We start from the raw sequence: 16168 nt of genomic DNA, 5'->3' as shown, positions 1-16168 counted from the left end.
TGAAGGCAGTCAATTATAATTCTTGAGTGCATTTTACAGAAGAGAAGCCAGAGGCACAGAGTATACAAGATGTATTTCACATGACAGGACAATAAGCAGGTATATAAGGAAAAGAAGTCAGTCTCTCCTTTTTATTTTTCCACACTAAATGAGGAACTCCATATATTCCAAATACAAACAAATTTGATTTTATAACTTAAAATTTATAGCCTGCTTGCTAGCTACAGTACCTCATACCAAATAAAATTTAGGAATTAAAATTCATCTTGTATATACTGATTTTAAACTCTCACACGGAATGTCCTGCCCAGATAAATAAGAAAAAAAAAAGAGGAAGAATGAAAAATAAAAACAAGTAACACTGGTACTTTTAAAATTAAGAACCGCCCCCCCCCCCATTTGTGTATTTTCATAGTTTGGAGAATAATCCTGCTTTTATATCAATACTGGCATAATGTCTGCTCAAAAGAGATATTTTTAAAAAGTCAAATTAGTCCAGAAATGTAATTTATATTTGTTCAAAACACTGATAATTTTTATAAACATTTAAATTACATTAACTCCTGTTGTAGAAATGTAACTTTTAAAAGTGTGACTTTCCTGGTAGCTCAGGTGGTCTCCTGCAATGCGGGAGACCAGGGTTCAATCCCTGGATTGGGAAGATCCCCTGCAGAAGGAAATAGCAACCACTCCAGTATTCTTGTCTGGAAAATCCCATGGACGAAGGAGCCTGGCAGGCTACAGTCCACTGGGTCGCAAAGAGTCGGGACACGACTGAGCAACTAACACTTTACACTTTACTTTAAAAGTGTAGCTGTGAAAATACTAATTTGGGAAGGTAATTCTTTTTAAAAACATTTAACAATCCTGTGTTTCTAAATTTAAAGGACAAAGAACTAATAATTAGAAACAAATAGGAAAGAAAAAGTAAACGACCCTCTGGTTGGGAAAGATTTTGATCTACTAAAGAACTGTCACTATTAATAGATGTAAAGATTTTTTTTTTCACTTTCACTATTTTTTTCTACTTTTCTATATTTACAAGTGTAAATATATTTATACTTATATTTCCTTATATTTCCTGAATACACACACTTACAAAACACTGTTTTAAAACATGCCCTCCTTGCTAGTTTGTTTTTTCTTTCCGTACACTGGTTAGATGGCTTTCTAAATTTACAATAAACCTTAGTAGTTATCATCAATATTTGGCTCTTGAGGACCAATTTCTAAAAACGCTGCTGCTGTTGCAGAAAGGATACATGTTACTACATGAACCGCAGGCCTAACTGAAGCCCCAGTATCTGACTGATACACAAGATTATTACTAACCAAACTGGAGACAGAGCGCCTGGCACAGCTGTAGTTTGAGATCGTGAGCATGGGAGGAAAACCTATTCATCTGTAAAATATTCTTGAGTACTACTGCCAGCGCAGAAGAGAACCTGTGGCTTCTGGAGGGCCTGCTGCTCAAACATGAAACAGATTCTGCTCCTGGACACTTGTCATCACCTCTGCACACTTTCTGAACATCTTGTCCAAGTGACGCGCAGAGCAAGGGGAGCGACTGGTATTACACCCCAATTGTTTGACACTGACCAAGGGCAGCTAGCTCTCAGTTATACTAAAGCTTTAGGGTCGCACTGCGACATTTGTTATATGTAGCAATTAATAAAATAAACTAATTCAAAAGGCCTAAAGGACTCAAAGAGGGGATTAATTATAAGCATACATCTCCCACAACAGCAGTAGATTCAAATTAATGATTTTAGTTCATAATCCAGTAAGTGATTCGCATTGGAGAACACTTAAATAATCAATGAGTCACGTGACAGAATACTTAGTAATCAAAGTCCCTACCAGGAAAGTTTTTCTAAATGAACATCAAAGCAATGTGCATGGAAAAGATTTCTCCCATTTGAAATAAGTAAGTGGAGCATGTCAGGGAGAACAAACTTCCCTCCCCTTATGAATCTGTCCTTAACGAGGACACTGGAAATGTAAGCAAAGGTGAAGCCAACTATACTACCTAACTTCTCTTATAATCTGAATGTTTAGAAATCAAATGTGCTGATAAATGCCTCAAGTTACAAGGAATTTTCATTTACTGACATCAAAACCTCAAAGCGGACAAGGCGCGACTTCCCTGGTGGCCCCGTGGTTACGGCTCTGCGCTTCCACCGCAGGGTGTGCAGGTTCAGTGCCTGGTCAGGGAACTGAGACCCCACACGGCCACGAGGCACAGGGTCTCGGGCAGACTCCTCTCCAAAGAAACTAAAGAGGGGCAGAGGGACGGCTTGACAGCACTTCATTTAAAATCAAACAACGAAGAGGATAAGGATTTCTTTATCAATGTAATTGTAATAAACATATTTTCAAAGTGTCCACTTCCCACAAACACCAACACTGCTATGCCAGACATGCAACCTTGTTCATGATGCTTTCCCTGCCAAACACTCCTCCTAAGGTTAGTATCTAAGAATAAAACACAAAGGAGATTCCCCTGCCACTCAGTGGCTGACTTCAGATCAACCTCAGTTAGTGAGGTGGGGGCTAGGGGAGCAAGGATCACATTCAGATCCCCAAGGACCCCTGGATTCTTACAAACACTGGATCCTTACAAAGAAATACGCTGCTTTCCCAGCAGCAACATCTAGATTTCACTTCAGATGCAAAGGCAGAAACCCCAGAAACCACTGCAGAGCATCAGTGGGCTGCCCCCTTCCTCTGAGCTGCAGGAAATCCTAGGCATTCTCAGTTTCCTCATTTCAAAACAAAGATTCTCTGCCCCACAGAGGCAGCAAGAATCTCAGCCTTCGCTGCTAGAGTCTTCTAAACAGATCACACACAAAAATGTCCCTGATACCTCACAATACTGTCACTAATAAGGTCAAAGCAGATGGCAACATTGGCCAAAACCATTTTAAAAAAAGGAAAAAAAAAAGTATTTGTAATGCTGATCACAAATGTACAACTGCCTTTAATGTCAAAGAATAACAAACTGTGTGTGTTAAATCATTTGTTTTAAATTATGAAAACACACGCTTTTACTAAGGCAGGAATAAAGAATACTAATTCTTAATTGCAAAACCATCCAAGTCCTTCCCCGACCTAGGAACTGAACAGGTGTCTTACATCTCCTACATTGCCAAGGGGGTTCTTTACCACTAGCGCCACCGGGGAAGCCCATCCAAGTCCTTAGAATCTGCTTAATGAACTTTCAAATGTATCTTGATCAAATTAACAGCAGGACCTCCCCTTCTTCTCACTGAGGATACTGAATTCCTTATACGTATTTCTGCTGTGCATCATCAGACAACTTGTGAGATCAGTTCCAAAAACACGTGCTACCACATCATGGGACGAGCTGCTCTGAGGACAAGCTTGATGTGTCTTGACAAGTGGGATATCATCTTCCCCTTCACTAATGACATCACCCACATGTAAAGAGCACACTGTTAACCTCAGCACTGAAGTATGTAAGGGCCTGAAGATCATAAATGACGGATCACCACTTTGGGAGCCATGACAATACCGTGAGACAAGAGAGGAATCTGACAGCTTCAGAGGCATGGTTGTGAGACAACAAAGAACGGCAGAAAACATACAGAGGTGTATCAAACATCCCTCTCACTTAAGAGAGAGGTGTGGTGAGACAGGCGCTTCTCCAAATAACTATTATACACAAGCTGGGATACAGTCCTACATCACAAGTCGGGTCAGTCAAGTGAAGACAAAGGCTTTCAGAAACTAGGTATCCAGAGTCCTCAGAAACACTGAATGGCTGATTAGATTCACCTAGAGCGACCATTTCCAAACCACACCACTTGGACCAGAAAGGCTGCTCAGAGCTGTCGCCCCGGGAGCTTCTGATACAAACAGGCATCACAACACACGCCAACCAGAAGAGCACAAACACAGCACAACTCCGCTCCCTCGCAACACCCAGAAGAGCACTACTGCTGTCTGCGGCATTTGCTGGGGTTTACGTACAGTTCTGTCAGCAGAAAGAACCCACAGTCAGCAAAACACTAGGAGCAACAGCACAAGAAACCTGCACACGAGGAGCTGTAGCCCCACAGCACCAGGGACTCGGGGCGCGGGGCACGCGGCCCTGCCATTCCTTGGGACCCGCCCTCCCCGGAAGTGCTCCACTGACATGTTTCATTCACAACACTCAAGCAACATTAGCAACATGAAATCATATGAGGCTATTCATTTGGTCTTCCTAATAAGCCCCCTGATCTAGCCAAATGAGAGCTTAAGACACTGGAATGCAGTCTCAATTCAAAAAAAGATAGCCATGGCTTCTGCATCCCACAGGTGATCTGGATAATCAAATACTAGCACTGTGGGCCCTTGAGAATCAACAAAACTACCCGAGGTGGCAGGAAAATGAAAGCCAGCCCTGCAGACTCCCACCTCCCCCCACAGCGGCCCGCCCACACAGGAGGCTTGCAAGAGAGCAGATCACGTGGCCCAAGGAGGGCAGGGCTGACACTGCACGTGGAGGCTCTGGCCCTTGCCAGCAGCCATCGAGTTAACCTAGGTCTCAATTCTAGGTCAGGGACACTGGTGTCAAGATCCAAATACCAAGGGGAGGCAAGAATGCAGGAATCAAGATCAGGTTACCAGCTCAGGATCAGGAACAATTAAACCAATGCAACAGCAAAGCTGGAAGAATAGAGAAAAACCCAGGACAGAAGGAGCAAGGCAGGCAGATCATCAAGAAATGGAAAACACCTGAAACCCTTCAACGCATGTACGATCACATCACTAACTCGGTGTGGCCTACGCAGCAAATTTCAAAGAGCCGGTCTGTTTTCCCGATCAACCCAGATAACTTCTCAATTAGAAGACTCAAAGCTCATCTTAACAATGACAATCCTTACACCTTCCTACCCCACCCAACGGTCAGATCGGGTCCATTCTCCACTGAGATGAGAATCTGACTCCCCTGTTAACCCCACTGCCTTCCATCTTCACTCTCTTTTATTCCCTCTCCCTTCCATTTTCATTCTTTCCTACTCTCCCTACAAATAAGAACTGGGCAGGCTCCTTCAAAAAGTAAATCTGGACCCACCAACAGGGCAGCAGTGGTCCAGGCCTGCATGAGGTCGCTCCTCCAGCCCTTGGGTGGCAATCCTAGTTAGCCGCCCCTCCCCACTCTAGCCACAGACAGCTCTTCTTGATTCTTCCCTCTGGTGTCCCTGGATTTGCCTGGATCAGATTCTGATCATCTGGGACTAACTCTGCTACGGGTTTCTCCCAGATCTGAATTTCTCTAACCCTGACTGCTTCCTCAGTTGTTTGGTCTGAACCGTGGGCTCCTTCCCCATGACAACCAGCCCTGCCAGAGAGCTAAGCAGACACCTACTTCCCTCCCAGAGGATGGTGACTGCGTGTCTCATGTGTTCGTCCAGTGGTTATTCCATCATCATGCAAATTTGGGGCATGAAATGTTATTGCAGAGGATGCTGATCCAAGCCCGAAGGGCCAGCGTCAGAGGACGTCCTTCCTGACCTCTAAAAGACCCTGTGGCAATACATTCCCAAAGTGCATCAGACGAGTTACTTCAAGTGGCCATCTCATTTCCCTGACATCAAGGAGGACTCACAAGAGTGTGAACCGCTATCTCACAGTTCCTTTAAATCTCCATATCTCAGAGCTAAACCCAGCGCTTGATCAGGAATAGAGCCGTCCATGTGAAAAGTCACACCTAAATCCTTAATCACACAATGCCTCTGTGTATCTGTACTTGTCTATCTGGTCTGTGAGCCGAAATGAAGAGCAAACAGACTCTCTCGGGTGTGAGGAAAAGCTAAGTATTTTCAAAGAGACCAACAACAATACATTTTAAAATGTGCAGTTATGGCATGTATCAGTCCTCAAACGGGTGCCAATTTTTAATTACATGAAAGCACAAACACTCTTCCATCGTTATTCGAATTCACGGATTCCAATCGTTACACCCGATCAATATCCTGAATGGAACGCCACATTATCCAGTTCAACAAGAGCGTGGCCATGTCTCATTTGCTCCTTCTTTTTAAATCGCCCTCCCAGCGGCCTCCATGCTAAACTATCATGCTTGCTCAAGAATTCAACGTGATCAAGAGACAGTATCACTTGCTGAGTGCAGATGTGACAGGCGTCCGTCTGCAGGTCCCGAGACCACCTGAGAAGCGTTTCTCAGTCAGATGACGGACTGCGGACAGTCTCCCAGTCTCTCTCTGAAATTCTTTCAAAACTTGAGTACGCATTATAGAGTCGCAAATGTCAGCAAATCAAAATCAAAATCTTCAACATCACAATGAAGGAACTTCTTTGTTTACCTTTAAAACTTATTAACCCTGGCTACAGTCTATCCGTATTACCAAAACAGATTATGCTGCTGACCGACAGAGTGAAGCACAGACTGAAAAAAGCAGGACATAATTATTAAAAGTACCTTCCCTGGCATCTGGGAGAAAAGTCTAGAACTTTAGTTTATAGGACAGTTTTTCCTTCAACCTCCGCCCCGTAAAAGTGAGTGTCATGCACGGACAGTACCTAAGGACAGTGCAAAGCTTGTGCAGAGCAGGCTAAATAAAATGACTTCTTTCCACTCACACTGCAGTGCACAACATAAAGAGAAGTTATTTTACATTCCAAGGAAAACAACATTTTCATTCCACAGATAACCCAAAGCAGAGATTCCAGCCTGTGCATGTTGAGAGGTCTGTGGTTACATGCAAAATGTTGTATATGTAAGCATCTTCCCAAGAAAAAGTCCATAGTTCTCACCACATTGTAAAAGCAATACGGCCAAAAACAGGTTAGGCTCCATAGGGAGAATCCTACAATTTCGTCCCACCATCAATTTTTCATCAGTTTTACACAACCCAGCAAAGAAAACTGCTCAACAGTGAAGGAGGCTAAAAGAGTAACACTTCACTCACAATAAACTTGAATACAGGAAGCGTTTTTACATTAACGTGACACAAATCCACTCCCAAAAGTCAAGCAGGAAACAGGCAACTCCTCTCATCAAGTCATTTTGATAGCCTTTCAAGTCGGGGGCTAACAGAAAGATGATGCGCTTGTCTATCTGCAAATCCATTCTCAATTCTTACCAACTGGGAAAGTATTTGTTCCCGCAAGAATTTAAAGTTCGATGAGAGGGTGGCCTTATCTCATGTTTCCCTTTTTCATTCAAAATTGCCCCCAGCCATCATCAATTTTCCTGAAATATCTTACAGAGAGGGAACATTCAGTTAAACATTTGAATGACCAGATGAACAACTACACTGACATGGGGAGTCAGGTGGAACCTCTCAGCTCCTCCCAGGTGCCAACGTCAGCCTGCCAGATACCGTGTTCGGGCCAAGCTGCACGTGTGGCCCTCACGACAGTCACGGTACTGACAGAGGCGACAGCACTGTTGCAGAGTACGCGTGTCAGCACCCCCGGGGCGCGGGGCCCTACCGAATGGAGATGAAATACACACAGAGCAGCCGAGCCGGTCAGGACCGAGTAAGGTTGAGGTTAGTGGCAACAGCATGTGCGTGGTTTCCGGGAAACCGTCAGTGAGCCTGCTGTTAGCCCTAGCCCCGCACCCCGCCCAACCCAGAGCGCAGCCTCCTCGTCCGGCTCCTGCCTGGCGCCCCGCAGCACCGCCCAGGTCCCCAGGGTGCGGCCGCCCGACCGGAACTCACCTTGGCAGCGGAAGGGCCTGGAGTTCAAAACACGTTAATGCATCATGCCAGGGGTGCAGGGAACATGCACAGGTCACAATTCATGTTTCCAGAGGGGAGAAAACATGCCAGCAGTTAAGAACACCACCCACAGAAGCACCGGGGGGACGAGCTGTGTGGCCCCCACGGGTAACCACGACAGCAGGGGCAGAGCAGTGGCGCCGCCACGCCCAGACACCACGCCTCACGGGTTAGAGTACCCAGAACAACCACGGGCATCACCTACTTTAACTGCCATTATTTGCCCACTGGGTTTGTGGACCATTTTGTTGACAGAACCGTAAGCTCCTCGTCCAATCTCTCCGAGGTCTTTCAAGTCCTCTGCAGTGAAATCCCAGTGCTGCTCAGGGGAGATCTTCAGTTTTCCTGACGACTCAATGCTGTGTGTTCTCAGTCTCTCTCTGTTAAGATATTAGGAAGCAATTTTTCCACATTTTAAATAGGTTTCGACTTTATTTTTTCTTTTTTAGCTAGCACTGATTAATGTGTGGGAAAATTTCTTTCCTCATTAGTTACTACAACAGTCTGAGTTTCTGGGGATTTGTTTGTTCATTTGCTTCTGCCATTTTGGTTTTTCACACACCGAGTTAAGAAAGGCCTAAACTTAGGGAGTTGACAAACACAGATTTAATGGGACTCATAAAGCCAAACTTCCATTTGGGGAAGAAACTCCTACTGCACACCAGTTTCATTTCCAAACACAAGATCTTTTCCAGACTTTGCAAACCTGCATTATCAAATCCAGAATCCCAGGAGCTACGAACCTTATTTTCAAAAATCTCTTATCCTGCTTGACCCAACATGGATTATTCCAGGTCCTCGGTCTTTAAAACAGCTAGATGTTCACAAACTCTGCCATCCATCAGAAGCACCTGGGGATATGTATTAACTCCCAACGCCCAGGCATCATCATATGGCTATCAAATCAGAATATGTGGGCACAGAGGTCAGAAAACAGGGTATTTTAAGACACCCAGGTGATGCCAGCAAAGTTTGGGACTAGCACCTCAGGGTACTGCCCTGCTCCTTGTTAACGCCATGCTGTGGAGGGAGAACAGGTGAACAGCTAGCCAGCTGGCTCCAAGAGGAGCACTGCCACGTGAGCCTCTCAGTCCTTGATGAGCAGAGAGCAATGGATGGGGAAAAAAAAGCTTCATGGACAGAAGAACTCACTTGTAACAGATTTTCATTACATAAAAAAAGCACCTCCAAAATGTGAGCTGGAGATCAAATACTAACTTCTAACCATACTTCGTAAAAAACCGAATCCAATGAAAAATGTTACATCAATCATGTTTTTTGGTTTCTCTCTTGCACACACACCCATGTGTAGGAATGAACTGTATCAAACCAAAGAGTGCAGCAGACATAAAGAAAAAGACTCCACTGAATATTATCTACAGTTTTTCCATTTCATAGTAAATGATCAGAAACTTTTAAAACTTGATCTCGTGATACAAGCAAGAACATGATCGGTTATCTATTTCTTCTTCCAAAATTTAGGAAGCTTTCACAGATTAGCACGACTGTTTTTTATAGTTACTTTTAAGCTTCTCGTGTACTTAGAATTTTAATTTCACTCTCCCAGAATAATCATTTATATCAGTATTAATAACATCTGAGTCAAGGTTACAGTTAAAAAGTTAATACACTTTGTCTAAATAAAAACTTAGTAAACCAGCATTCCAAATGCCAGATTCTCAAACCATAACTTTAGTAAGTCACAGTGCCAGCTTTCATCCATACAAGTTCTTTTCAGTTTACAAAACACTTTCACCAGTACTATATATACCTAGCATCTTGAGTCACAGGAAGCCCAGAAACCAGTGGCATAAGTGACCATTCAGGTGTGAAGCTTGAACTGCCTAAGATGGAATCAGATCTAAGCAAGTGGGTCTCTACCTACTTTTCCATTGAAGTAGGTAGAGAGATTAAGCCAGGAAATACTCTAACATAAAGAAGTTCCATATATAATGACTACTGTTCTATGACCACCGACAAGAAAATCTCTATGGCTCAGTTTAATCACTGGTGAGATAGTCAGCACTGGCCCACTGCTGAGGGTCATGGCAGACAGGCTGTAAGGTGGTGCCTGTGACCTCCACTTTCCCAGTATCCACATCTCTATGTAAGCACCTCTCTTTGAACACAGAGGGGACCGGTGGCTTGTTTCCAGCCAACAGAATACAGCAAAGGCTATCACTCATGATTACAATGTATCACATAACATTTACCATTAGCATTCCTGAGAAATGAAATGAATATTTCATTGCTACATAAAGTCACACAAAAACAAGTTATAATACTGCCACAAAGATCAAATTTTAGGATTATAAATATCTCTGCAAACAGTTCAGCTTACTGTAGACCTGCTGTATGGCTCCTGATAAGCTCCTTTTCTTCTTTTTGAAAGTGAACAGATTGACAGATAAGGGATGTGGGTTATCTTCTCGGGCTAATGAAAACATTCACAAATTGAGTAAGGTGATAGGTGTACAACTCTGAATATACTCAAAGTGATAGAATCATACAGCTTAAATGGGTGAGTTGTATGGTGTATGGGTGATACCTCCTCAATAAAGCTGCTGAAAGAAAAAGATGAACAGGAAAACGTGATTTTTACCCAGAGATCCACTTTCTCAGACAGGAAAAGAGCTGCTACAGTTATGCCATCCCCAAGGCGAGGGGCGTCAGCACCATAAATTTGTTTTCTATGTGACTCTGTTTCTGTTTTGTAAATAAATTCATTTGTACTATTTCTTTAGATTCCACACGTGTATATTTGCCCTTCTCTGTCGGACTTACTTTACTGCTCTCTAGATTCATTCATGGCTCTGCAGATCACAGTCATTTATTCTTTGTCACGGCTGAGTAAGCCAGGCATCTGTTGATGGGCACTTGGGTTGGTTCCACGTCTTGGTTATTATAAACAGTGCTGCTATGAACCTTGGGGTGCACGTTTCTTCTCAAATTAGAGGGTTTTTTCCTCCAGATATATACCCAGGAGTGGGACTGATAGATCATATGGTAGCTTTTTTAGTTTTTTAAGGAATCACCATACTGTTTTCCACAGTGGTGACACTGATTTACATTCCCACTAACACTGTACGAGAATTCTCTTTTCTCCACGCTCTCTTCAGCATTTACTACTTGTATACTTTTTGATGATGGCCATTCTGACAGGTCGGTGATACATCATTATAGTTTGTGTTTCTCTCGTTATTAGTGATATTGAGCATCTTTTCAAGCGCCTATTGGCCAATCTGTATGGCTGAGTACTTTCTCTGATAATTGTTCTTTGGGACAGAAATGAGCAACTTGTCCACTAATACCGAATCATCACTACTGTATTTTAATTACTGTCCCTTCTTTGACCCAGACTAATCTATGAGTTTCTGAAATCCTGCTGCTGCTGCTAAGTCGCTTCAGTTGTGTCTGACTCTGTGCAACCCCATAGACGGCAGCCCACCAGGCTCCTCCGTCCCCGGGATTCTCCAGGCAAGAACACTGGAGTGGGTTGCCATTTCCTTCTTCAATGCATGAAAGTGAAAAGTGAAAGTGAAGTCGCTCAGTCGTGTCCGACTAGTAGCGACCCCATGGACTGCAGCCTACCAGGCTCCTCTGCCCATGGGGTTTTCCAGGCAAGAGTACTGGAGTGGGTTGCCATTGCCTTCTCCGTCTGAAATCCTACTGACACCTAAAAAGTCAAAGAACTGTGACATAATGTTCTGGAACATAATCAGACTGGGCATGGAGAAAAGTTTTATTTCTATCTAATGTGTGTTAATAACTGCCAGAGGCTTTGTACACAGGAGGGTGGGCTTGTTTTTTTAAAGAAATAGAACAGCACAGCCAAAGTGATCTGGGATAGCTCTAGCCCCACCCCCCACCACCGGCACGTCTATTACATACAGGGCTTTGCTGTGCAAATTCAGCAGCAGGACAAGCCCCTGAACCCCTTCTTCCAACCGGATTACCCAATCCTAATCTCTCCTGCAGCTACACAGGCAGAAGAGAAATTTAAGAAAGGAAATCGATCATAACGGGAGAAAAGCACTATGAACAATTCAGTGTACACCTTTCGCATTTTCTGGTACTATTACACAGTGACCTGTCACACTGTCTGCTTGACAGATGTCGCTGAGTGCACTGTTGACATAAGTGCAACTACGCGGGCCACGTGGCTGCGTCTCACTGCCTGGGGAGTCTGTCTGCGCTGACCGCGCAGGACCAGGGCAGGAACCCCCTGGGCCGGGCCCACAGCACCTTTTCTCTCAGGCCAACCTCAACAGTGACTAGATCACTCTTAGGAGGCATTTTGATCTATTACTCTTAGAGTCGGATGTTCTTAACTATTCAGTAAATAACTGTTTCTTCTTTGGTTAACCACCTGAGATAACATCCCCTTAACCAAAGCGCTCTCACACCGGTGTTTGTTTTGTTGTTGCTGCTTCTGCTATGCTGTACTAAGTCACTTCGGCAGTGTCCAACTCTTTGCAACCCCATGGATTGTAGCCCTCCAGGGTCCTCTGTCCATGGGATTCTGCAGGCAAGAATACTGGAGTGGACTGCCATGCCCTCCTCCAGGGGATTTTCCCGACCCAGGATCAAACCCTCATCTCTTACATCTCCTGCACTGGCAGGTGGGTTCTTTACCACAAGCACCACCTGGGAAGTCCACTGCTTCCACTAAAAAATTCTTTTTCTGTTAACATCCCTATCAACCCTTTGTTCTGTACTACACATATTTCTCCAGGGTGCTGTTTACCTTCCGATTGTATTTAAGAAATTATATATGTAAAAAATGCAGTAATTGGGGCATTTTAGAACCAATCATTCCCACCACATTCTCTGGCCATCCTGCAGTATCATCTAAGTTCACTTCCACATGCAATACGGATTTCACTTCACCACTGCATTTTCAGTTTCCTAGCACCGTCTTTTTTTTTCTCATCTATCACCCTTTTCAGTAATTCTGTTGCCTATTCATCCAAATTTGTTCTCTCCTCAATACTTTCCAATCCTTTTTAAGAAGTGCCATGATTTCTTCTACTTTATTACAAATGCTAATCATCCATGTGAGACGTGATTTTGAATGCTGTTCAGAGATGCTCTTTCTCAAGCATCAAAGATATGATTCCCTAATTTCATACCTCTCCTCCCATCTCACGATGAGTGTCTTATGAAACTTGTGTTCAGGGTACTATGGAGCATCAGGAGACAGACTGACAACTAGAAAATCAGCCAATATATGGAAAGGTCTTGAAGACCCTGGACAGCAGGCACCAAAGGGCAGTGAGACCCGAGAAGCAGGACATACACAAGGTGAGCCCTGCAGTACCCCAACTTACTACCTAGAAAAGACTGCACAGACGGCAGCACAGGGAGGGCAGGTTCAGGCAGACCCTCACATGAAGGTGTTGGGTCTAGGAGTCTGGGGAGACTGCGTTCTCAAGGCAGAGTGCTGGATAAGAGAGCTGCACAGAAGAACCCCAGAGACATGCAGGAGGGGTCCCTTGATCAGCACAAGCTTATGAGGAACCTACATAAGCCTGAGGAAAGAGCTACCCAAAAGCATAATAGGGAAGGATACCGAAGCTCATACAACAATCCCTGCCTGCAAAGCAGAAAACTCCATATTCACAGGGAAATAGAGAAAGCACACAGAAGGATCCGGTCTCGCCTACCAAAGCTATAGAGTGAGACCCAAAAGGATCCAAGTATTTGAGTAACTTAACCAAAGAAAAAAGCTCAAAAATATGTAAGATATAAAAATAGCCAGCACTCCATATCTGCCACACAATATAAAATCAAGTATGCAAACAAGCAAGATACTAGGAACCATCTCAAGGAGAAAAAGCAATCAACTCAAAGTGACCCAGAGATGACAGAGGCAAGAATGAGCAGATAAGCACAATGAAACAGTGCTTATGATTGCATTCCATGTGTTCAAAAAACTAAAGAATGGAGAGAACCACCAAATCAAATGTCTAGATGGAAAAACCACCGGGGGGCAGGAAGAAACTTTGGGGATGATGAACATGTCTGCCTTCTTGCCTGTGGTGATGGCTTCATGGGCACACACAGCAAAACCTAGCAAACGTACACTTTTACATACATGCAGATTATTCTGTGTCAATTACCCCTTGATAAAACTGTTGAGAGGGAGAGACACAGACTGGCTTCCCTGGACCCCACTCTGTGTGAAAGGGGTGTGCCTGTCACATGTCTACAGTTGAAAGCACGCAGTCTGAGGCATCCAGGGCTCAGCGCATCACCAATCAGGACACTGGCTGCTCCCAAGGCAAATAGAGCACCCCCAGCCTCCTTGTTCTCCGGCACGTGCTCTCGACTGACAGTGGCACGTACAAACTACATCTCTCAGTCCATCTGCTGCTCCAACCCTTCCCTGCATCCACCTCCCACACATCTCAGAATGACCACGCTACCCAGCGGAACAGGTCAGCATCCATGTCTCCTCCTCCTACCCCCCTCCCCACTACTTTCTGTGGTTACCAAGAGTGGGCAGGACAGAAAAGGGAATGAAGACGCTCTCTGCATTTGAGACCAGAGGCTCAGGGGGGTCCCTTACCACAGGCAGTCACTGCAGCAATGTTGGAAGAGAAACCCTGGGTACCTTTTTTCTTTACCCTGTTACTGTTATTAGTGATCAGACATAGCATTTAGCATTAAGTTGTCATATTTTCACCTTTGTTTCTTGAATGTTTTAGCAGGTGGCTGCTACTCACGTATCATTTTGTACTACAAATATGAAATTACTTTTACAAAATCAGAATTTTAGTTCCTCAAACAAATATGAACCAAGAGTCTGAACCACTTTCATTCCTAACCTATAGCTAATGTTTGGCACTATTACTATGTGAACTGTCTTTTAAACATGTAATTATGAAACTATATTCTCAAGCTTTTAATATTTGGGGGGAGCATTTATCCAAATAAGCCAGTGAGAAAAAAGATTTTATAGAAATAAATTAGCAGCCACATTTAGCATATATTTTATATACCTACTAAAACCTAGTATATTTTTGAACCTTGGAGTGTTAAATTGTTAGCTTGTGTAAACTATGATTAACCTATGTGCTTTAAACCTTATCTCATTCTATTTCCTTACGTATACTCTAGGTGCCAATAGAAACATTAAAAGTTAAAGTCATTGTAGTGGGTTTGAATTCTTCTCTAAAGCATACAGTTCACCATGGGTGACACTTAACACATAAAAGATCTTGTTAAAGGAAGAAGAGAAGAGAACTCCCATTCCTACTGCTTCCTAACTTCTCAGTTTGGTATTCAAGATCCAGAGTCACAGACTAACAGAATCCCATTAGAAAGAAAATATGAGCTTCACCTAGTCTCATCCTTCAGGAAACTGTGCCTGAGAGCGCGGAACGGGCTGAGTGTTCCTCCTCTGTACCCACGTATGGTGAGACCAAGACACACCTACACAGTAGGCTGGCTTGTATTGCTTATTCTTGGAGAACCCTAATTTGGATCCACTTCTAACCATCGTTGCTTAGTTCTGCTTAATTCTGTGATTATCTCCATCAAGTCTACCCCAGGGGCTTCATTTTCAGGTACACAGGTGAGGATGCAGGCACTAGGCAGGGGTCCCTGAGATCACAGAGCAAAGGGAGTTTTCTCGGCAGCTCCACCTCTCTCACTAGAATACCCTGTCTACATTTGATTCTTCACTATGGGCAGGTGTCACTGCTGAAACATTTCCAAACAGACCCAAACACACTGACTGAGGCTTCCAAGGGCTGCAGGGACAGAAATCCACCATCACAACCATGGCTCATGAATGTGTTCAGAAGGTAAAGGAGACATCACCGGCCTCACCTGCCCAGGCCAACAGTCTATACGCTCTCTTGACAATACAGAGGCTCTCCAACCAGAGTCAAGCCTCCAACTAATGGTTCTGTTCACTCGCTCGTGTATGAAACTTACTTATTTTAAATCATGTACATACTTCCCATTGTCATAATCTAGTCTAATCTCTCAAAATGCTGGTTCTTATTTTGGTTCCAACCACCTCTCAATACATTTCCAGATTCAGTCTGCTGTTTCCTAGGGGGTGGCAGTTGAGGAGACGGATGGCGATGTTCAACAGCAGACGATGCTCGTGGTTTCCCAGGAATGTTTTAGCACTTCTCCTGCGAATATTCCGGGACCACCTCCGCCCAGCTGCTTCTGTCTGCATCACAGAGGCCGTGTGCTGTGACTGCAACTGCGCCTGTGTGTCCTGTCCTTGAAAAGTTAGTTTAACATCCTTTTCAGCAGGTCAACAAGTCTACTTCAGAGTATCTGCCTCATAGGTTTCCCAAGGAAACTTGCCAGAACTGGCTTTTCTTAACGCAGCACATGGTCCAAGAAGCCAAAGCTCAGCTCTCCAACACCACGTGCAGTGGGTTCAA

At 44.0% G+C, this 16168-nt stretch overlaps 1 protein-coding gene across 2 annotated transcripts in view; it reads right to left on the bottom strand.

Annotated features, from left to right (window-relative positions):
- Positions 1 to 16168, bottom strand: part of MAP2K4 (mitogen-activated protein kinase kinase 4) — a 78110-nt gene that overhangs the window by 22134 nt on the left and 39808 nt on the right. For both annotated transcript variants that reach the window (XM_069603580.1, XM_069603579.1), the window contains one exon: positions 7963 to 8137. In XM_069603580.1, the coding sequence (XP_069459681.1) occupies positions 7963 to 8137 (175 nt within the window). The remainder of the gene's footprint in view (positions 1 to 7962; positions 8138 to 16168) is intronic.

This window comes from Ovis canadensis, chromosome 11 (genome assembly GCF_042477335.2).
Source record: "Ovis canadensis isolate MfBH-ARS-UI-01 breed Bighorn chromosome 11, ARS-UI_OviCan_v2, whole genome shotgun sequence".
NCBI classification, from domain to species: Eukaryota; Metazoa; Chordata; class Mammalia; order Artiodactyla; family Bovidae; genus Ovis; species Ovis canadensis.
The sequence above is the reverse complement of the archived record's forward strand: the minus strand, read 5'-3'. Positions and strand labels throughout refer to the sequence as shown.